The sequence below is a fragment of the Corylus avellana genome, chromosome 2 (assembly GCF_965113065.1).
Source record: "Corylus avellana chromosome 2, dhCorAvel1.hap1.2, whole genome shotgun sequence".
NCBI classification, from domain to species: domain Eukaryota; kingdom Viridiplantae; phylum Streptophyta; class Magnoliopsida; order Fagales; family Betulaceae; genus Corylus; species Corylus avellana.
Window position 1 is genome coordinate 33,012,067 of NC_142491.1, and position 22,626 is coordinate 33,034,692.

General features: G+C 41.7%; 3 protein-coding genes across 3 annotated transcripts; 1 reads left to right on the plus strand and 2 right to left on the minus strand.

The window, feature by feature from the left end:
* The first annotated feature begins 471 nt into the window (after nt 1-471).
* Nucleotides 472-1,650, plus strand: LOC148587656 (uncharacterized). The gene has a single exon (XM_088512743.1). It carries the CDS (start codon nt 472-474, stop codon nt 1,648-1,650), a length of 1,179 nt encoding a protein of 392 aa, XP_088368869.1.
* Nucleotides 1,651-10,823: 9,173 nt separating this feature from the next.
* On the minus strand, nt 10,824-13,010 carry LOC132184020 (uncharacterized). The gene is made up of 6 exons (XM_088513872.1): nt 12,880-13,010; nt 12,497-12,730; nt 12,315-12,407; nt 12,126-12,227; nt 11,501-12,020; nt 10,824-10,985 (listed from the first exon to the last, which is right to left on the minus strand). Exons 1-6 carry the CDS (start codon nt 12,979-12,981, stop codon nt 10,939-10,941), a joined length of 1,098 nt encoding a protein of 365 aa, XP_088369998.1. The 5' UTR covers nt 12,982-13,010; the 3' UTR covers nt 10,824-10,938.
* Nucleotides 13,011-13,015: 5 nt separating this feature from the next.
* On the minus strand, nt 13,016-15,357 carry LOC148587657 (uncharacterized). The gene is made up of 7 exons (XM_088513873.1): nt 15,304-15,357; nt 14,947-15,204; nt 14,745-14,850; nt 14,013-14,629; nt 13,490-13,802; nt 13,234-13,359; nt 13,016-13,130 (listed from the first exon to the last, which is right to left on the minus strand). Exons 1-5 carry the CDS (start codon nt 15,318-15,320, stop codon nt 13,793-13,795), a joined length of 1,008 nt encoding a protein of 335 aa, XP_088369999.1. The 5' UTR covers nt 15,321-15,357; the 3' UTR covers nt 13,016-13,130; nt 13,234-13,359; nt 13,490-13,792.
* Between the last annotated feature and the right edge of the window lie 7,269 nt (nt 15,358-22,626).

The window sequence follows — 22,626 nt, forward strand, 5'->3', positions numbered from 1 at the left end:
ATTATTCGTGCGTTGGTCGACAAGCTCACCAGGTGTGCCACGTCATCATACAGAAAACTGTGCTTCAACAATTTGGCACCGTCTGTGGGAACTTCGATTTTCATCAGTTCTTTACTAATCAAAATGGCGACTACCAATTCCACTACTGCAGCCTCCAGTGCACCGCCACCATCCGATCTAGCCGAATTCATGAAGCAGATGTCTGAATCCATGTAGGCTCTGAAGAAGCAGAATGAAGACCTGGCTGTAAGGCTCACAGCTACTAAGGGCAGTAATAGCCAGAGGGACCAAGAGAGAGCAAGAAGGCGTGATGAACGGCGTTAGAGGGAAAGACGAAGGGAAATTCACGATGGGAAGCGGACTGCCGGTTCGCACAATGATGAGGAAGCAAGTTCAGTCCAAGCTAGCCATCATACTACTATCTAAAATGAGGAGCATCGAGAGCAGGAAAACCCAGAGAGGTCTCAGCATATGAGGCCTCGACGGGAACAACCTCATGGGCGGAATGAATGTCAGATGAGTGCTGACATGGAGGATCTGAAGAAGAAGTACAAAGAGTTGACTCGCAAGTTGGCTGCAAAGGATGACAAAACCCCTACTGCGGGGTTCATGGATAATACCGACCTGCCTTTCACCGATCGAGTGTTAGGTTTCCCATTGCCTGACAACTTCAAGATGCCTCGCGTCAAGGAGTTCAACGGTAGTGGCGACCCTTCTGAACATATGGAAAGCGTCTGTGCTCATTTTTCCCTTCATAGGTTTCCAGATGAAATAGCATGCAGAATCTTTCCCCTCACTTTGGAAGGAGTCGCCAGATTGCCTGCCAAGTCGGTTGACAGTTTCAAGGAACTTGGATGCCTCTTTTTAAGCCAATTCCTGGCAACCAAGAAGAGGAGGAAGCACTCGGCTTGTTTGCTGTCATTGCGTCAAGGGAAGGAAGAGAGCCTAAAGGATTTCATGCATAGGTTCAATAAAGAAAAATTGTTGGTGGATAACCCGGGGGATCAAACGGTATTATCCGCATTATGGCATGGAGTCAGGCCGAACGGACCCCTAATGGCCGAAGTGTCGAAGAATTCGACAGAAATAACTCTTCGTGAGTTTATCGCCAAGACAGAGGAATATATTAATCAGGAGGAAATGACTAAGGCTCTCACGAAAGGTCAGGAGGAAGAAGACCAAGAAAAGGAAGACGCTGAAAAGGAGCCACCTGTAGCATCTACTCCGAAGGATGAGAAGTTCCAGAAGAAAGTAGTGAAGAAGACTGTACCATCGTTCCCGAAGATAGAACCCCGGCGACGTGAAGATCGAAGGTTCACACCTTTGAATACTAGGATCAACGAAGTGTTTATAGAGATTAAAAGGGACCCAGCTTTCAGGTGGCCGAGTAAGTTACGGGGTGATCCGAGGAAGCGAGATCGAACGAAATTCTGTGAGTACCATAATGATCACGGGCATTTGACGGAAGACTGTATAACTCTGCGACAGGAAATTGAAACTTTCATTAGAAATGGAAGGCTAGTAAGATTTATAGCAGGAGAGAGGAACCAAGACGCTGTTCACCCACAGCCCCTTCTGTTGGATGCAAACCGAGATGTAGGGGACGAGAGCCGAGGCGTGATCGGGATGATGGTCCCAGAGAGGATCTGAGACCCCTTCGGGATCAAGGAGTGGTAGGAGAAATCCACACTATTGCCGGAGGAATAGTTGGTGGAGGACAGTTCAATTCAGCCAGAAAGGCTTATGCGAGAAGGGCACAGACTGAAGAGGTCCTTTCAGTGCAAAGACCTTCGAAGATTCCAAATAAGGATTCAATGATTCTTTCTTTGTCGAAAGAGGATGCTAGGGGGGTAATGCAGCCACATGACGATCCATTAGTAGTAACAGTGACAGTGGCCAACCATATGATCCATAGAATTTTGGTGGATAATAGAAGTTCGGCTGATGTTCTGTATTGGCCGGTCTCCAAACAAATGGGTATTGATCGTGATAGGATCACACCATTTAGTTCCCCCTGGTCGGATTCGCAGGGGAGCAAGTCCAGCCAATTGGCCTCATTTCACTCCCTGTAACAGTAGGGACGGCACCAAAACAGAGGACTGTAATGGTAGACTTCCTGGTCATTGACCGATCCGGTGCCTATAATGCCATCATCGGTCGGCCTGCTTTGAATAAGTTGAAGGACATAACTTCAACGTACCACTTGATGATGAAGTTCCCGACGGAAGAAGGAGTCGGAGAAGTAAAGGGAGATCAAACTCAAGTGAGAAGATGTTACAATACATCTCTCAAGAAGGCTTCGGATCCGACTCCTATTATAATTGGTACAGTAGGAGGCAAAGGCAGAAATAAACCGAAAGGAGCGCCAGCCGAGCCATTAGAAGAAGTGGAGGTTAGTCAAGGCAAAGTTTTGAAGATTGGGACATAGATTAGTCCCAAAGTTCGAGACGGTCTCATTGCCTTCCTGCAACGAAACTTAGAAGTTTTCGCATGGACTCATGAAGATATGCCAGGAATCAGCCCTGAAGACATTCTCCACCAACTCAATGTGGACCCAAGCATGAAGCCGGTCAAGCAAAAGAGAAGGAAGTTCGCTCCCGAGCGGAATATGGCAATAGCTAAGGAAGTAGAGAAGCTTCTCAAGGCCCAATTCATTGAGGAAGTTTATTATCCTGATTGGTTAGCCAATGTAGTACTGGTAAAAAAATTCAATGGGAAATGGAGGATGTGCGTGGATTTCACTGACTTTCATAAAGCTTGCCCAAAAGATAGCTTTCCATTACCTCGCATCGATGCATTGGTGGACTCTACAGCTGGGTATGGCTTACTCAGCTTCATGGACGCTTTCTCTGGTTACAACCAGATATACATGCATCCAGAAGACCATGAGAAAACTGCGTTCATAACTGACCGAGGCCTATACTGTTATAAAGTCATGCCCTTCGGTTTGAAGAATGCAGGAGCAACGTACCAGAGGCTAGTAAACAAGATGTTCCGAGACCAGATCGGATGCAATATGGAGGTATACGTCGACAACATGCTAGTCAAGAGTGTGATACTACAAGACCATGTACTTGACTTGCAAGAGACGTTTGCAACCTTAAAGAAATACGGGATGAAGTTGAATCCCTCAAAATGTGCGTTTGGAGTCTCATCAGGAAAGTTCCTCGGTTATATGGTATCAAGCCGAAGAATAGAAGCTAATCCTGAGAAGATACAAGCTGTCTTGGATATGCAATCTCCAAAAAACTTAAAGCAGCTTCAGCAATTGACAGGAAGGATAGCGGCACTGAATCGGTTTATTTCGATATCAACCGATAAGTGTCTTCCATTTTTTAAAGTCTTGCGAAAGGCTTTTGAATGGACGGACGAATGTGAAGAAGCCTTCGGGCAACTAAAAGAATACCTGGTAAACTCGCCTTTGCTAAGCCAAACAATACTTGGAGAAGTACTATATTTGTATTGAGCCGTGTCTCAAACGGCTGTCAGTGCTGCATTAATCCGAGAAGAAGAAAGAATTCAAAAGCCTGTATACTTCATTAGCAGAGCTTTGAGAGGCGCTGAAGAAAGGTATCCCCAGATGGAGAAACTGGCTTTCGCCTTGGTCATAGCATCCAGGAGACTCCGGCCTTACTTCCAAGCTCATACTATCAAGGTGTTGACTGAATACCCTTTGAAAAAAGTACTAAGAAAGCTAGATCTGTCGGGAAGATTAGCTAACTGGGCGATTGAGCTTGGAGAATTCGACATTGAGTTTCTCCCTCGAAGTTCTCTCAAGGGCCAAGCACTAGCTGATTTTCTGGTAGAGTTCACTAATCTGCCAGACGTCATCAGTGGGCCAGGTGATGAGACCTGGGTAATTTACGTAGACGGATCATCTACGAAGAAGCATGGTGGAGCTGGAATAGTGATGATTATTCCTAATGAGGAAGAATTGTATAGCTCTTTGAAGTTGAAGTTCAAAACCACAAATAACGAGGCCGAGTACGAGGCAGTCCTGGCAGGACTCGGTCTAGCTCGTGAAATGGGAGCCAAATTTGTGGAAAACGAAGTGACTCCCAGGTCGTTGTAGGACACATCCAAGGCGAATTTGAAGCCAAGGGAGATAAGATGAAGCTATCTTTGTCTAAAGTGCATGAAATGCAGAGTCTATTCAGTAAGTTCAGCATTGTGAAAATACTGAGGCCAGAAAACGAGAGGGCAGACCGATTGGCCCGAATAGCCTCAACAGCCAATGGAGAGGTTGAAGCCGAGACTCCTATCCAAATTCTTCCACAATCATCCGTTACCGAGACGGTGTCGATCTCGACAATCGAGACCATACCTGATTTGCAACTGGAAATCGTGGAATACCTGGAAAGAGGAGTACTTCTCTCAGATAAAAAACTGGTTACCCGGTTGAAGGTAAGGGCCGAAAGGTTCACGATGGTAAATGGAATCCTTTACAAGAGGGGTTTCCTGCTACCACTCTTAAAATGTGTTTCGAAGGAAGAAGGAAATTATATCCTTAGAGAAGCCCATTAGGGGATTTGTGGAAGCCATTCTAGAGCCAGAATACTGGCACATAAAGCAGTCCAAGCGGGTTTTTATTGGCCTAACTTGAATCGGGACTCGGCAAAAATAGTCAAAAATTGTGACAAGTGCCAGCGATTCGCTAATATCACTCATCAACCTCCTAAAGACCTGAGTGCAATCTCGTCGCCCTGGCCCTTCTCCTAATGGGGGGTAGATATAGTGGGACCATTGCCTCGGAGCAGGGGAGGTGTACGATTTGCAGTTGTTGCGGTAGATTAATTCACCAAATGGGCAGAAGTGGAGGCCTTGGTGAATATCACGGCCAAGGCAGTAGAGCGATTTTTATGGAAGAACATCATATGCCGTTATGGCATTCCTCATGCTTTTATCACAGACAATGGCAAGCAGTTTGACTGTGACTCATTCTGAGTTCGGTGTGCCCAGCTTCGAATAAGGAACTACTACTCGTCTCCAGGACACCCCCAAGCTAATGGGCAGGTAGAGGCTACCAACAAAACGATATTCAAGATTTTGAAGAAGAAGCTGGATGATCGGAAATGAAATTGGGCGAAAGACCTTCCCGAAGTATTATGGGCATGCCGAACAACCAAGAGAATTCTAACCGAGGAGACGCCATATGCCTTAGCATTTGGAACTGAAGCAGTCATTCCAGCCGAGGTAGGCTCGGGCAGTTATCGTGTAGAGACCTTCCAATCCGAGACTAATAACGAGGGTTTACAGCTGCACTTGGACTTGCTACAAGAAAAGCGGGATCAAGCCTAGGTGACTGTGGCAGCATATTAGGCAAGAGTAACTCGGTATTTCAACAGGAAGGTCAAGCCTCAGAACTTCAAAGTTGGAGATATGTTCCTACGTAAAGCCACTCTGGCGACCAAGGACCCAGCTGAAGGAAAGCTGGCTCCTAATTGGGAAGGACCTTATAGGGTGATTGAGTGCAAAAGAGCAGGAGCATACCACTTGGAAGATTCCAAAGGTAAGGCTCTTCCGAGGCCTTGGAACGCTGAGCACCTTAAAAAGTATTATGTCTAATTGCTGTGATATGTAATTTCTTTGTCATTTCATTATTTCATTTCAATGAATAAAAGTATCTCGGAGTTATGCAGCATATAAAGTTCATATGTACAAATTAAATGATTCTATGAGTCTCAAAAAAGACTCGGAGTCCCCGAGACCTGACTTGGGGTAGCAATCAAACTCCCTAAGACCTGACTCGGAGTAGAAATCAAACTCCCCGAGATCTGACTCGGGGCAGCAATCAAACTCTCCGAGACCAAACTCGGGGTAGCACAACTAAAGGTTAAGTTAGAATCTCCGAGATCTAACTCGGAGAAATATAATTATAAATTTTTTGAATAAACAAACAACAGAAAGTTATTATTCCACGATTCGTATAAACACAAAAACTCATTTCATTAAAAAGAAATTTGAAATATATACAAGAAACCATTTAAAGGTATTACATCATGTTGCCTTGGAAGCAAAAACAAGGGTAACATCGGGGGCTTCGGCAGATGCGGACTTGGCAGTGTCGGCCTTGGCAGAGTGGGCATCATCAGGAACAGACTCGGTGCCTTGGTGCTGTTGATTCAGAAAGGGATCGTAGAAGCATTCTTTTATCCCTGCTGCATCAGGCATTTCTTCTTGGCCTAGGTTTACCAGTTGCGCCATAGCTGCATCCAAACAGGGGATATCCTCGATCTTCACCCTGTCAAGATCTATCTTCCAGGTCGAGTCCTTAGCCCAAGTTCGAAAGGTTTCGAAGCCAAGAATTAGCCCGTCAACCCATGCAGAATTTTGAACCCATGAGGCAAAGGAAAGCTGACGCAAATAATTGGCAGCTCGGCTTTTAACCTCCTTCAGCTGAGCCCGTGTCTGGGCGTACTTTCCTTTGAAGACTTTTAGCTTCTCTTCGGCTATCACTTTGGCTTCATTTGTCTTTGTCACCGAAGCCTTCAGATCCGAGACCTCATCTTGAGCCAATTTCAGTTGGTCCGAGTCCCCTGCATGTGTTTCTTCCAGCTGATTCAAGTCTTCCTTAATAATAGAGTTATCCTCTTGCAGACGGTTCACTTCAGCTCGGAGGCCTTCAATCTCGGTTAGCAGATCATTAACCTTTGAATCAGCTTTCGCTCGAGCTGCAGCGGCCTCAGAGGTCTCAGCTTGTAATTTAGACTACTTCTATCTCGAGAGTAGCAGTTCCTTGTCTTGCACCCCCACGACCTTCGTCAATTCAGCATTTTCGGCCTCCAGCTTTGTGACCCTATCTTTAAGGAGACTTGTCTAAGTGGTCGAGTCCTGTGCCGTCTTCCGAAAATAGCAGTATAATATCAGCGACTTCATGAAACTCTACAACGGAAATTCAGTTAGCTTAAAAAAAAAAAAAAAACCAAGGTAAGACTCGGGAAAGTTACGACAAGTTGGTAGAAAAGCATTTGCTCAGTCATGCCTTGGGCGGATGTGTCACGTTTCATAATGAGGCCCTCGTGAGGAACTAAATCCACCAGTGCTTGGAAAGGGTTGGCCCTCAGGTCGCCACCAAATTTAGCAAGAGGTCCGCCGACAGTCCAATCCACTCCTTCAGGTCTTATAAGACTCTTGGAAGAAGAAGAGGTCTCGGTAACGGAGGCCCTCTCGGTAGTAGGGACTTTCTCGGCCATAGCGGCTTTCTTGGCAACAAAGGCCTTCTCGGCAGTAGAAGGTGTCGGATGAGAGGTCTCGGCAAATTTTGAGGCCTGAGCCATACGGTCACCCTCAACGATAGGTGATAAAGGCCGAAGTCCTGCTCCTTTCTTTGCAGCCATAGTGTGCCCCTCGGCTCTTCCTTGCACCATCCCCACAGAGCCTTCTGAATTCTCTTCCAGCTCTATATCATCCAGGATGTGTTGGATGTTTGAACCCAGAGGTTGGAATGACAAGGACTCGATGGGAATCGCATTCCCTACAGCTGCTCCTGCTAAGCCTAAGGGAGTGGCATTCAGCGGTCGAGCCAAGATGGGCTCATTTGCGAGGAAGGCCTCGACCTCTGCAACAGGTTTCACCACAGGCTGAGGACCTGTCTTCCTCCTAGCAGCTAGAAGGCCAGCAAGTTGGTTTTGTGCGTTTGCTTCAGCTACCTTCAATTTCTTCTTTCCGGTTGAGGGGCCTCGAGATCCTCAGGCTCGTCATCCAATCTCAAGACTCTGGCTGCCCGAGAAGGAGTGCTAGGCTTTTTGGCCTTGGCATCCATTTTTAGGGGTCCAATAGTCCGAAAGGAGGGGACCACAGATGGAGCTGGACCCCCACGTATTTTTAAAGCCCCACCGGTTTGAAGAGGGATATTCTTCTGTTTAGGATGTTCAACCATTTTGCCTTTGCCCTTGTCAAGTCTAGGTTTTTGGGGGGTAGCTCCTCGGGTGTTTGCAGCTGGAGGACCTGAGGTGACAAGGTTCGGGTCTCAGACGACCACGGAGGCAAGCCTTTTCCTTTTTCCGCCTGCGCCTCCATCAAGGTTTTCGATACCCATTCCTTCAGAGAATGTCTCCATCAGTTCGGTATAGAACATCAAATTTTCATGTCTCCGAGCCCATGCGGCAACATCGTCCACACGCTTCAATTTGTCTTCGCTAAGAGTCGGTTCCTTGGAAGCGTTTCTAGCAGGGACACTCGTCTCCCACAGCACCCTTGGACCTTCAGCGATTTCGGTGGAGTGAAACTCCAATTGACCAGTGGCGAAAAAATACTTAGCTTTCCACCCGTGATTGCTGGAATACTTGCCATCCTTGTGTATAAACTTCCCCCGTCGAGACTGGAAGTTGTACAAGCCCTCACACTTCGGGTTCTTCTGAAGCCGATAGCACCACAAAAACTCCTGGGCGGAGAGGTAATGGCCTGGTCCAAGGGCCATTGGCCAGAGTAAGGTACAAGCATAGAAGACCCTCCATCCGTTAGGAACAATCTGGTGCAGGGCCAAATTTATGAGACTCAGCAGCTCTTGCACTACCCTCGGGAAAGGTAGTCGAAAACCAGAACGAAACATAGTTTCGTATAAATAGACCTCGTGTGCGTCAGCTCTCACAATGGCACCTACTTGCTCCTCATCGAACCGAAGCTTCACTGATCTGGGAATGAAGCATTCCGCTCGGATTCTAGCCTCGTTTGCTTTGGTTAGTTCCGACCGCCAGCAAGCTGGATAAGTATTGCCACTGAGACCATCGGAGCCAGATCCCTCATCGCCCGACATAGTGATAAGGAAAGAGAGAGGAGGAGCAGGCGTTTGGAGAATGAAGAAGAGAAACCAGAATCTTATCACCAGAACGGAAAATGAATAGATACAAAAGGAGATAGCACCTTATTTAAAAAGGAGCTCACCTCGGTAGCAGGGGTATTAAATGAGCCAGATGCGACAGGGTATCGGGATGCCAACCGACGCCGCATGCAGATGAGGCGTGCAGGGTACTCAAACGCCAGAATTAATGATGCGACAAGGCCTCGGGACACCAACCGACGCCGCCCAGAAATTTGAAATTTGAAATTTGAATTTTCCCTCCAAAATTTGAAATTCAAATTTTGCCGCCTTAGTTGTCCGAGACGAGGTGGGAAAATCATTGACTATCTCAGAACTTCTCCTAATAAAGCTGGTCTCGGTAGATGGGCGCATTCCGTCAAGACATAAAATTTCCTTAGTTCTATAAACATCGAAATTGGGGGGTAACTGTTGGGTCCGAGACCTGCTTATCTGAGACCATGAATCCGAGACTGTGAGTCCGAGACCATGAAATCCCAGACCCCCTCTAGCCGAGACCGTAAAGTCCGAGATTAACTCAGGACATGCGAGTCTCGGTAAAGGGAATAACTCCGATATCCTGAAAGATGCTACTTTTAATAAATAAGTAATCTTGTTATCATATCTTTTTACAATCTAGATCCTGCATATATCAATGAAGATATGTCAGTTGATATCTAAGATCACAAAAGCGATCGAGTCCTACTCGGACGCTCTAATTTAGCATGGCCTAAAAGATTACAAGGTTGATCCTCTGATTTCAAGCCACTGAAATCATAGAGTAACTAACAAACATGATCTTTCATTCAAATGTTTGATTAGCCGATATCAAGGGATAAGATTCCTGAATGTGTGGGAAATTAAATTCTCTCCCTGCCTATAAATACAAGTCATATTATCAAAGCAAAGGTAATCACAACTCTCATTATCTGAGCTCTGTAGTTGTTGCCAATATCCTTTCCCATTCTGACTTAGGCATCGGAGTGCTCACGCCGGCTCACCCCAGTCACTTCGATCCTTCTTTGTTCTTAGTTATGCAGTTCAAATTGTTCGTGCGTTGGTCAACAAGATCGCCAGGTGTGCCACATCATCATACAGAAAAATGTGCTTCAACATTTTGAATAAGCTTTTGGGGAGATCTTACAAACACTACAAGTACGTAGTAGACAGACAAAAGATCAAGATGTTTGAACCTCCAAAACACGCGTACGACATTATATTTTATTGACGATATCATGCACCAACACTACAAAAAACACATTTTTTGCTGACCCATGGTTACTGACGTGTCGGACGACCTGACACGTCAGTAAATCTTGCTGACGGGGCTTTCCTGACGTGTTTCGGTCGTGAAGAATGTTGGTGTCAGGAAATCGGAATTCCTGACGTGTCGAAATTGACACGTCAGAAATTACTGACGTGCTGAATTTTCACACGTGAGTAAATCTTCTGACGTGTGAAAATTGACACGTCAGGAAATTCCTCACGTGTCAAAAACTGACACGTCAAGAAATTACTGACGTGTCAGTTTTTGACACGTCAGGAAATTCCTGACGTGTCAGTTTTTGACACGTCAGGAAATTACTGACGTGTCAAAAACTGACACGTCAGGAATTTCTTGACGTGTCGGTTTTTGACACGTCAGGAATTTCCTGACGTGTCAAAAACTGACACGTCAGTAATTTGGTTCAAAACGAACCAAATTTGCCGACGTGTCAAAAATTGACACGTCAGTAATTACTGACGTGTCAATTTTTGACACGTCGGCAAATTTGGTTCGTTTTGAACCAGATTTTTTCCCTCCCCCCTATATTTTTTGTGATTTTTTTCAGGACTATACCCGAATTTTGTGTTACGGTTCACCTGATATTCAATCTATCCATCAAAACCATGCAAATAATATACAATTTTTCCATCAAATAACATACATCATATCCATTAACATCAATCACAAACTACCCATCAAAACTAACTTCAACACACCATAATAACACAAATAACATAATATATATACACCAATCACAAATATATATATAAACTAACTTCAACACACCAAAAATGTCACATACTAACATAATATACACAAATACAATTACATCAACTTATACACAACTGTGAATAGCCTCAAATTCTCGACCAGACTAGCGATCATTGACATCCATAGCATCCTCTCGACGATGTCCATTACCTGCAAATGATAAAACAAACAATATTCACCAATAAAACAACCACCAAACAAATAAAATCCACTAACGTTAGATGATAATACAAACAATCATTGAGCCCGAATACAATTATAGAACTTCCATATAGGTTATTAATGTTGGGGGTTCAATGGAAGATATGATAAACACAAAGGGAAAGCGCCCTCCCTAGCATTGAGTGCATTTATATCTATTTATATTTAGAGTTACAAAATTAAGTTTATGAAGAACTGGTCTTGATGATATTGATATGCATGTATTGCTTCGTGCCATGCAGTTATATCCATTTATACGTGCATGAATAACTCTAAATAATTATCTCAACCAGCAAAACTCTAACCCACATCCATCACCAAACCAACCATGATATATAAACCAAATTTAAGCAAGATTTACAACATCATTAATTATTTAGAATGACTACAACATATCCAAATTCTAAATATATATATATAGGGACAGTTATAAAACTAAATTGACTATTAAAAAAAGTCAGTACCTGATCCACTGTCGACCGACGATCGCACCATCGCAAAGGGTGGGGAAGCATTGTCTGGTGGGGTGTGAAACCGGATCATTTCCTCAAGTTGGCGAAAACGGGCGTCAAACCTTGCCTGACGTTCAGCCTCCTGTTCAGCTGCCTGTCGCGCTACCCGGGCATTGTTCTCAGCCATCTGCTCCGCCACTTGCTGGGCTACCCGCGCATTGTTCTCGGCCAACAACGCATCCATCTCTTCCTTGTGCTTCGCCCTCTCCGCGTCAAGCGCTCTATCAAGTGTGTCTTGTGATATCGTGGAATACCTGACGTTTCCTGACCGTGCCTGTGACGGTGTATAGTATGAGTGTATGGTCCCCCGCACAGGCAGAATATTTGGTCCGGCCATCCGAACCCTACCGGCATACTCAGGCTTATTTCCCATTGCCTGGGCGAATGCGTCGTTTGGCGCCCACCTGACCGTTCCTTCTGTGATGCTAGACGATGCTGCAGGGTCGGTGGGTATAAGCTCATTCATCTTTTCCTGAATGTCACATTAATTATTGAGTCAGTGGGTCGCACAACTGTTAATCGCAAATAATTTATCAAATATACAAGCAAAACAACATATGAAAAGTGAATATCATACACATCTCTCCTTCACAATATCATTCGGATATCCACCGCCCTTCTTCGTGTGTGACTTGACATAATTGTGTGCACGAGTGGGTTGATGGCCCAAACGTTCGGCCTGCATTTAAAATAGGTAATTCATTTATTTTTAAATATATCAATACGATATAATGTTAGATATATATAGGATAAATTACACACGTACCTCCTCTTGTGTCAACCTGGCATAGCTCATTGATCCGGTGCAATGTGGTGAATCATTTAATGCTCGCAAGCTCTTCATTTTCGCCGCATACTCCTACACAGTTAACACTTTTAATATGTTAATACCAATACAATTACAATAAATGACAGTACACAACACTAAGAATTTAACTCATGACCTACCCTATTCTCCTGGGTACACCATCTCTCCAATAAGATATCCAGATCGACGGGATTGTACTCGCCTAGCGTCTGTCCCCCCAGTCTTGCCCGTATAGTGTCCGGCGTATCTTCCTCCGTAATGGCACATATTTTTTTGAGCTCGTGCCTCCAAGTCCGCAGCTTGGAGCCCATATCCTTAAATGCTTCATTTTTTACTGCTTCCAAGTTGTACTCGGGTGGAACGAAAAAGTATGCCTGCACAAGTTCAACATTGATAAATTAAAAAATAAAATAAAATATGTGTATATGCATTTACTTACTAAACACACATATATATAGCGTACTTAGAGTGTATATATACATATATACATTACTAGTGTTTAACTTATTATTAAAAAACATACCATCAAGGCGTCCCAAATATCCTCCTTGGTACGGTCCGGTACCTTCGTCCAATCGTCTGGTATTCGGACGAAATTTCCGCTCCTAACTATGTCTCCGGTCATCCGTCTGAACCGCACGGCACTAAATCCAACGGGCTGGCATGATGCATTGTACTCCAAAATGATCCGTTTGCCGGGGGGGACTCCCGGCCGCCTGTGCGAATCAAGAATGGTAAACACCTCAATAACGGTGTTTCCTTCAGAATCAGTACCTAACAAATTAAAAATTAGTTAGGTAAGTTATTTCGAATTCAATACTAGGTAACAAGTAAATTAAAACCAAATCAACAACGACATTAAAGTATATACACTTACTTATGATCCGGACCTGCCGAGGGCGTAACCGAGCGTCGGGAGCAGGGTTGGTGGGCTGCGGGTCATCTGTGGCCTGTACCCCACCTGCCATGTGTTCCTGGGCCTCTGTCTCAGTGTCCTCCAGACCTGCTTTGTAGTTTTTAATAATGTTTAGAATTCTATGAAATTGTAGTTGTAGTTAAATATAATTGATATTGCACCAATATAGTTAGAAACTTTCAATCTTTTGAATCTTTAAAAAAACAGTCGGGCGTACCTGCGCTATGCTGGGTGTAAAGCCGCTCGACATCGCCCTCATAACTCTGTCGTAACTCGCTGTACGGGTACGAATCAACCCGAAACCCGGTTTGGGCCATGCCTGCCCGAGTGTATGAAGCATGGACAGGGGTCTCCCCTTCCATCGTACCTGGAAGAACTGGTCGATATCCTTCCTGTATCCCAAGAAGCTGAGCAACGTCTTGTTGCTCGCTGTCATCAAGTTGGACTGCCGGAGACCCAGGCGACGTAGACTGCCGCACTGCGGACGAGCCCCTGCGTGCTTTCCTCTTCCCCCTTGTACTCATGGTACCCTGTAAAAAACACCACAAACCCAATTAATTTCTTAAACAATGTATGAAATATTTACTACATTAAGTATGCATGAATAATAGTGCTACATGAGATATATATCAGATTTTAGCAAATGCACAGCTTAATTAAGTGTGTTGATGTAATGTGCATGTAGTGAACAACTACCAATCAAAACATAAATATAAAATTAATTATACTACTATACATACGCTTCGGTTGGATCTAAGTCGTGTCTGACGTATTCGATATGATCTTGTAGATCGTGATCAACATTTCTGGGCAAAATAAGAGGCTCACACTCGTGGTAATTGACACATGAATCTTGATGTCCTTCAACCTGACCAACGTCGTATATGTTTCTAGGCTTGGTCCTTACTGCGCAAGCCCAATCTGGGCACCTATCATCTTGTACGTAAAATACCTGGTCAACTTGTGAAGTTAGCACATACGGCTCATCAGAAACCAGGTCTCCCGTGTGGACAAGGTTTTTGAAGTTGACAAGTACTATACCATACTCATCCACCTTGTACCCCTTGTCCCTCGTGTTGTCTGCCCAATCACACCTAAACATAACGTACTTAGTCCTGTCGTAATACTCAACCTCAACTATTTCCGTTAACTTCCCGTAGTACGTGTCGCCATCAAGAGTCGGCACACACACCCCGCTGTTCTGAGTCCTCTTTCCGGCATCAGATGCAATAGTGCGAAACAGCTTGCCGTTAACCACATATCTATTGTATCTGACTGCTGCCTCCCTCGGCCCTCTACAATGCATTACCAATTTGTCACCAAGTTCATTCCTGGATCGCTCGTCCAATTGATCGACCTGTGAATATATTACGTACAATGGAAACGCACGGTTACTAGCTTTAGTTGATTTTAAAAATTGCACGCAAATAACTCCGACAATTGTGATAAGGTAAACATCACATCATTCTTACGTAGTCACGGTACCACTCGCAGAACAAGTCATAATGTTGGGTCTCCAACTGAGCCTCTGTTGTTCGTCCCCTATTGCATGATCGCCTAAGCGTATCTATGTGCATCCTACAATTCGAAATTATGTTAATTATAATTCAATACGAGCAATATTGTCACAAGTTCATTGAGCATGCAATGTACCAACAAAAGATCTCTACTTACATCCGCAATTGATGAAACTCGTCCAAGTTGAACATAATATACCGGTGTATCTGTGTCATTGTGATTCGGTCGAGTCGGACTCGTGTTCCATTTCCCTTTGAACCATCCAGATTTCTTTGTATCCTATTGTGAAAGGTTGGTGTATTCTCTAAATATCTCGAACAAAACGTCACCAACTCAGTTGCTATGTAGCCCTCCGCAATGCAGCCCTCGGGAGCCGCTTTGTTGCGCACATTAGATTTGAATACTCCAAGGCTCCTAAATATGAACCAATACATATTTTCAGTTTAGTTAGTACTTGTCATGTATTGGCACCTGAAACCAAAAAATAGAAAAATATCCGTAAACAAATTTTACCTCTCTGCCGGATACATCCATCTATACTGTACAGGTCCACCGAGTCGGCATTCACGGATAAGATGCACGACCACATGAACCATGCTCGTAAAGAAGCTGGGGGGGAAAACTTGTTCCATCTTGCACAACGTGATACAGATGTCACACTGTAGTCGGTCAATATCCTGTTCGGTCAATGTTGTTGAACATAGGCACCTGAAGAATGTGGACATCTCAACAAGAGGTCTAACCACATTGCTTGGAAGTGAACCACGCAATGCAATAGGTAGAAGCTGCTGCATCAGTACATGACTGTCATGACTTTTTAACCCCGATATCGTACGGTCCTTAAGTCGTATACAACGAGAAATGTTCAAGGCATATCCGTCGGGCACCCTTACATTTCGTAGCACTTTCAAAAAATGTGTTTTATCATCCTTGGACATCGTGTGGGTAGCTTGTTGATAATAGGTCTTACCATCCTGCGGGTCCACAAATGTATGAAGTGTACGTCTCAAGCCCATTTCTTGCAAATCTAAGCGGGCGGCGTGGTTGTCCTTCGTTTTCCCTGGAATGTCCAGTATTGTACCAAGTATGTTGTCCATGACGTTTTTCTCTATGTGCATAACATCAAGATTATGCCGCAATAAATTATCTTTCCAATACGGCAACCTAAAGAAAATACTTTTCTTCTTCCACACTACATGGCCATTATTCGTCTTCTGCTTTTTTCTTTCTTTTTTCTCAGCCTCCCTTGCCTGACCGGCGTTCTCATCCCCAAACACCATCCCTTCTAATTGGCTTATGACTTCATCTCCACTTGGCACATCAGGGGCACATTCTAGTTCTACGTTGCCGTCAAATGTGCTTTTGTTTCGTCTCCATGGATGATCCATGGGCAAGTATCGCCTGTGCCCCATATAACACCATTTATGGCCATGTTTTAACCATTTTGACCATGTCGAGTTCATACAACACGGACATGCCTTCTCACCCTTGGTAGACCATCCAGACAAATCTGCATATGCTGGGAAGTCATTAATTGTCCACATCAACTGCGCTCGCATAACAAAATTATTTTTCTTTGAGATGTCATATGTGCGAACCCCTACATTCCATAGTTCTTGTAACTCTTCAATTAAGGGTTGAAGGTAGACATCTATATCCATTCCAGGTGAACTTGGGCCCGGGATAATCAATGATAGTATAAAAGATGTGTGTTTCATGCACATCCAAGGAGGCAAGTTGTAGGGTACAACCATTACAGGCCAAGTGCTGTGCGATGTAGTCATATTCCCAAATGGATTAAATCCATCAGAGGTTAGTCCGAGCCTTACATTCCTGCTATCCGCTGAAAACTCCTGATGTAAATTGTCAAATGACTTCCATGCTAAGCCGTCGGCTGGATGCCTCAATACGCCATCCTTAGTGCGGCCTTCTGCATGCCACCTCATAAAGCGTGCTGTATGTTCTGACATAAACAACCTCTGTAGTCGTGGTATGAGTGGAAACCACCGCAACACCTTCACCGGACGTTTCTTGCCCGATGATATGGGTTGACCGTCCTCATCTAAATTGATTGCTTCCGTCCATTTAGATTCTCCACATACGGTACATGAATCCAACTCTTTATTGCCCTTCCAGAATAGCATACAGTCATTACGGCACGCTGGAATCTTCTCATAGCCTAGTCCCATGTCTCGCAAAAACTTTTTCGCCTCATATGTATTAACTGGCAGAGTTTCACTAGTCTCGGGTAGCAACTGATTGATGAACTCTAGGAAAGCCGAGAAAATCGAGTTACTAACTCCACCAACACACTTCAAGTTGTACAGGTGAACAGTGGCACTTAATTTGCTATGTTTTGTCCCAGTATGAAGTGGCTTCTCCGCCTTTTTTAGAAGGGCATAGTACTTTAGTGCATCGCCTTCAGCGGCTTCTTCGGTCACAATTTCCTCACCCCCTTGCACTACGGCCTGAGGCTCACAATTGTCTTCCCTAACTACTTCGTGCATGCCGAATAAATCACGCAACATTCCGTGCATGTCTCCACCCTGATTTGCACATGCACCCGCATCTGAGGCCGGGCGATTGGAATTAGACCCGGTATCAGGACCCTGTACATGCTTCTCACCGTGATAGAACCAAAGTGTGTATTCCGGCATCATTCCTTTTCCCCCTGTCAAGTGGTCGAATACGAAACCCGGCGGGTGGCGCCGGTTATTTCGACAAACCTTACAAGGGCAATAGATGAATCCATCAAGGGTTCTACAGTTACTAACTGCAAACTCCACAAACATTCTACACCCGTCTCTGTATTCCCTCGTACCCCTAGACTTTGTCATCCAACTCTTGTCCATTTTTATCTACGTACATGAGTTAGGAATAAATACATAAGACTTACAAATTGTATACATACTTTCAAGCACATGCATGTATATAAACATAAACCGATACCTAAATATTTGAACCACATTAGAAATATAAACCTATACATTCTCGTATAGGGTTAAATTGTTTATGTCCAAAAATATATACATATTCATGCGTATCTACATTCAACCGTACTGAAGGGTGTATTTATAACCCTTATCTATTATAATTAATCTACAAAAACCAAATTAAAAAAAAAAATACTTGATCCAAAATTTAAGCATTTTCTTTGGTGGGGACTTTCAAAAAAATATATATATTACAAGTTGACTTTCAAAAAAATATATATATTACAATTTGAACTATTTTATTTAAATATTTTTTTTTTCTAATAAATCAATTTGTAATAACTTTCCCATATTCTAATCATTTACCACGAGCCACCCTAATTTATCTATTTTTTTTTTAATGCATATATTTAACCACAAAAGAAAGGAGGGTCTATCATAAATCTAATCTGTGGATTGGATGTGTGGGCACGTGTGGGGTTTGGACTATATATAAAATTTTTGGCAGAGAAACCCAAAAAAGAAATGGAAGAAAGACATAAAATTGGGGTTAGAATGAAGGGACGTGCAACCACCATTACAGCTGTAATACACCTTCAACCAGTAGGTCCATATTTCATCTACATATCTAATCTATCTCCTCCTATGAAATCCTCTAAGAAACTTCATAATCTCCTCCAAATGTGTTTTTTTTTTTTTTTTTTTTTCTCTGGGCTGATTATAATTTGCAAGTGGGACAGTGTAAGATTCATAATTTCACGTACCAACCACACTGGTCTTGCATACAAGTACCAGGTCCTTGTGAAGTAATTATATTTAAAAAACAATTATATTTACAAAGAAAAACCTACCTAGCATAAGAAACATCATTTTGCATGCATCTATATTTTCAACGTACAATAAGTAATTAATTAATAGATATTCCTAAAAAAACAAAAATGTAACATCAATTACAAGCTCACAAATACTCAATCTCATACATTATTGAAACATCATGCGAATATATGACAAAATGAAACATACAATTCTGCAATATACAACATAATGTATATATTTTATATATTCTGCAATATATATATATATATATATATATATATATATATATATATTACCTAAAAACTATATCAAATAAAACAATATATGTAGAACAACACAAATATATATATATATTCTGCAATAATAAAACAACACAATATAAAACAACATAAAATTAACAACAATTTTATACTCTGCAATAATAAAACAACACAATATAAAACAACATAAAACAACAATTTTATACAACACAATATATGCATATATATATATATTAATCTGCAATAATAAAAAACAATAGCATATATAAAATAAAACAAAATATATATATATATATATATATATATACCTGCAGGTGATCGAGATGGAGGAGCAGATTCGGCCGGAGAATCGCCGGAGACGGCAACGACGCTGTGGAGGCGGTGGCCGGCGACGGGGAGTGAGCTAGCTAGAGAGCGGTACGTACGGCGCTCCGGTCTGTTTTTTGTAGCTGATCACGGCCGGAGCAAATGAAGAGAAAGTAGAAGAAAATGAGGAAGAGTGAGAGAGGAGATATGCAGAAGATCGAACAAAAGCAGGGCTGGCGGGAGAGAAGAGAGACGAGCTGGGTGGGGGTATGTGCGTGCAAATGTGGTAGCACCAGGGGAGGGAAAATCAAAAAAAAAAAAAAAAAAATATCACTACTGCAGGTGCGTGCGATGGGACGGCCAGCAGGCGCTGGCCTTCCCAACGCACTTTCCTGACGCGCCACATAGGCACGTCAGGAAATATTTATATATATATATATATATATTATCTATATTAATTAATTATATATATATATATATGTTATAATATATTTATACACGTTAGTTTGAATAGCATATATATATATATATATACATGTTTATATGTTTATAATATAGTATATTAATTATATTAATACTAATATAATTTATGTTTTCCTCTTTTGTATTTCCATTTGAGTTCTCATGTATTTGGTTTTATTTGATGTACATGAATATATATATATATAGTGCAATTAATCTTACAAACAACAATTTTCATTTTAATGTGCATGGCTAAAACCTAATTGATATATAGCGTACATGATATATATATATATATATATATATATATATATATGTCTGTGTGTGTGTGTTTGTCAAAACGTTAATATCATCGATCACCAATATTGTTACTTTAATTATTTTAATTAATGAAATACCAAATTTGGTGTCTCACAATTAAATGAACGAGATCGAGAAAAATGCATGTTATACGTACATATATATATATATCCTTTACTATAATTTGAACCATGCATGCACGTTAAATTCATGTTATATAAATATCATTTTGCATGGTTTTGCTATATATATGATATCTCGAGTAAAATATGGCTAACCGTTGGAATTTTTTTTAAGTTTTGAATGTTCAAATGGAATGGGTTACCGTACATGCGACGCATCAGAAAAATATATATTAAAGTACTGGTCGGTTCTTGTTTTCTAAAAATTAATTTTATTGAATGTTAATTGGAATTCGATCATACTGTACAATATTAAATTACCCTAATAATGTTGGGATCATATATATATATATATATATATGTATTTATTTATATTTACATAGTGTAATTCTTGACGTGTCAATTTGACACGTCAAGAATTGTTGACGTGTCAAAATGACACGTCAAGAATTGTTGACGTGTCAAAATGACACGTCAACAATTCTTGACATGTCAATTTGACACGTCAATAATTGTTGACGTGTCAATTTGACACGTCAAGAATTGTTGACGTGTCAATTTGACACGTCAACAATTCTTGACGTGTCAAAATGACACGTCAAGAATTGTTGACGTGTCATTTTGACACGTCAACAATTCTTGACGTGTCAAATTGACACGTCAATAAATATTGACGTGTCAGTATTTGACACGTCAGTAAATAATCAGCCAATTATTTATTAATTTTAAAATGATGTCACATTTAAATTTGGTTCAAATTTACTGACGTGCCAAAGTGACACGTCAGTAAATACTGACGTGTTGTTTTCAACACGTCAGTAAATATTGACGTGTACCTTTTAACACGTCAGTAAATAATTTATTGACGTGCTACTTTTAACACGTCAGCATTTACTGACGTGCCAAAAAAATGTTACTGTTTGACACGTGAAGAAATGAGCTTTTTTTTGTAGTGCAAAGATACAGACCAGACCGAGTAAACCATATAACAGTATTTAAATATCCAAAAGCACATAATTATAATTTTAGAAAAATCACGAGTCAACTGGGTGGGTTTTTCACAACAATTTAGTTAAAATTAATTTACCGCCGTTGAAACATTCATACGCGGCAGACTGCAGTACCCTTTCCTTTACCAACCAAAACCGAAGTCCTCATCATATTTCAACTTGCATGTGTTCAACAAGTAAACCCATAAATGGCCACAAGAATCCCCAGTCCCAGAAAGACTTTTACACAACTCTTGCACTATAAATACCTTTCACTTCTTCATACTTTGTCATCCACAAGCACCGTCTAATTAAAGCTCTTATTTTTTTAGCAGAAATTAGTTAAGTTTACACATTTACATCAATCCCAGCAACTTAATTAGCGAGCTTCCGATCAAAGATGAATTTCAGACAGACGAGCACCCTTTTGATCATCTTTGTCATCTCTGTGGCCATCTTAAGCCATGCAAGGGTTGAAGCTGCCAGAGTGTTAGCCAGCGCTGATCACCTGGAGACATATTCCTCTGTGTATGAGATGGCGAAGCTGAACATGGCGTATTGGCTCGAAAGGTTGCCGTCTGGACCTAGCCCTGGAGACCGTCACTAGCTTACTCAAATTCTGAACGCCACGTCTTATACATTTACACGTACGGTTACACCCAAGAAAACAAGAATAGGCTCGTTTATTTATTTGGTTGTTCATCATATACTGAAGCTTTTGCTTCATTGAATTATACCCGAATAATGTAAATGGAAAATAAATTTCATTTATCAATTCAATTGATAAGCCATTATTTGTTTCTAAATCTCAACTTCTGTTTTATCGTTTCACTTTGTAGTCATGCATGCACATGTGCAAGTTAATTTTGAATTCAACTTGATATTGATATCATCTCTCGTTCTGATATTATGTTAAAACTCTACTTGTCCTAAAGATGTAAACAAAATAAAAAATATGAATTTAATTATTTAATTAATATTATAAGCATATAATGGTCAATCACATATAACAAAACATGATTACGAAGAGAGACGTCATTCTCTCCAATTAAATGCAAGTGAAATACAATACACCACAAATATGCGTGTGTGAGTAATATTGCTATACGTGATAAAGAAGGGAGATGTGATTCTTCCATTTAAAAAATGACATACAATACGTGTACAAATATGTGTGAGAGATTATATGGCAGTAATAATCAACTTTTAAATTAAGACTTGATTAGTTTTTTCTTTTTCTCACAAGTCGTGATATTGAGAAAGGGAAATGCTACACCTTTTAAAAAAATTTCCAAAATTTTCTTTTCACGTAATCTTTTATTTTGAAAAATATTTACCCTCTCATGGGATTGGGATTATGACATATTATTTAAAAGGTAAATTGTAGAGAATGTTTTTTTAGAAGTGTAGCCCACATTGAGAAATTGTCGGTTTGCGGTGTGGACGGCATTAGGTTGCATGTTTGTGAAAGTGGGACCTGCAAACCACCAATTTAATAGGTGTCGGTAAAGTGGCAATGAGTATGTTTGCAAGCGGTCGGGGATTTTGTAAGAGCTTTCCCCCCACCTGTTTTTTGCGGACGCTTGAGCTAATGTCACACAACATATATTCAATAGGGATCTTACAAACACTAGTCACCAAAGACAAT

Excerpts from the sequence above, each read along its gene's own strand:
- LOC148587656 (XM_088512743.1), top strand. The coding sequence starts at position 472 with ATGAGGCCTCGACGGGAACAACCTCATGGGCGGAATGAATGTCAGATG.
- LOC148587657 (XM_088513873.1), bottom strand. Across the intron at positions 14,851-14,946 it reads GAGTTTCATCAATTGCGGAT|GATGCACATAGATACGCTTA; the intron begins GTAAGTAGAGAT and ends TTCGAATTGTAG. Across the intron at positions 14,630-14,744 it reads GCGAGTGGTACCGTGACTAC|GTCGATCAATTGGACGAGCG; the intron begins GTAAGAATGATG and ends ATATATTCACAG.
- LOC132184020 (XM_088513872.1), bottom strand. The coding sequence starts at position 12,981 with ATGACCGGAGACATAGTTAGGAGCGGAAATTTCGTCCGAATACCAGAC. Across the intron at positions 12,408-12,496 it reads GGTGTACCCAGGAGAATAGG|GAGTATGCGGCGAAAATGAA; the intron begins GTAGGTCATGAG and ends TTAACTGTGTAG. Across the intron at positions 12,021-12,125 it reads ATATTGTGAAGGAGAGATGT|GAAAAGATGAATGAGCTTAT; the intron begins GTATGATATTCA and ends TGTGACATTCAG.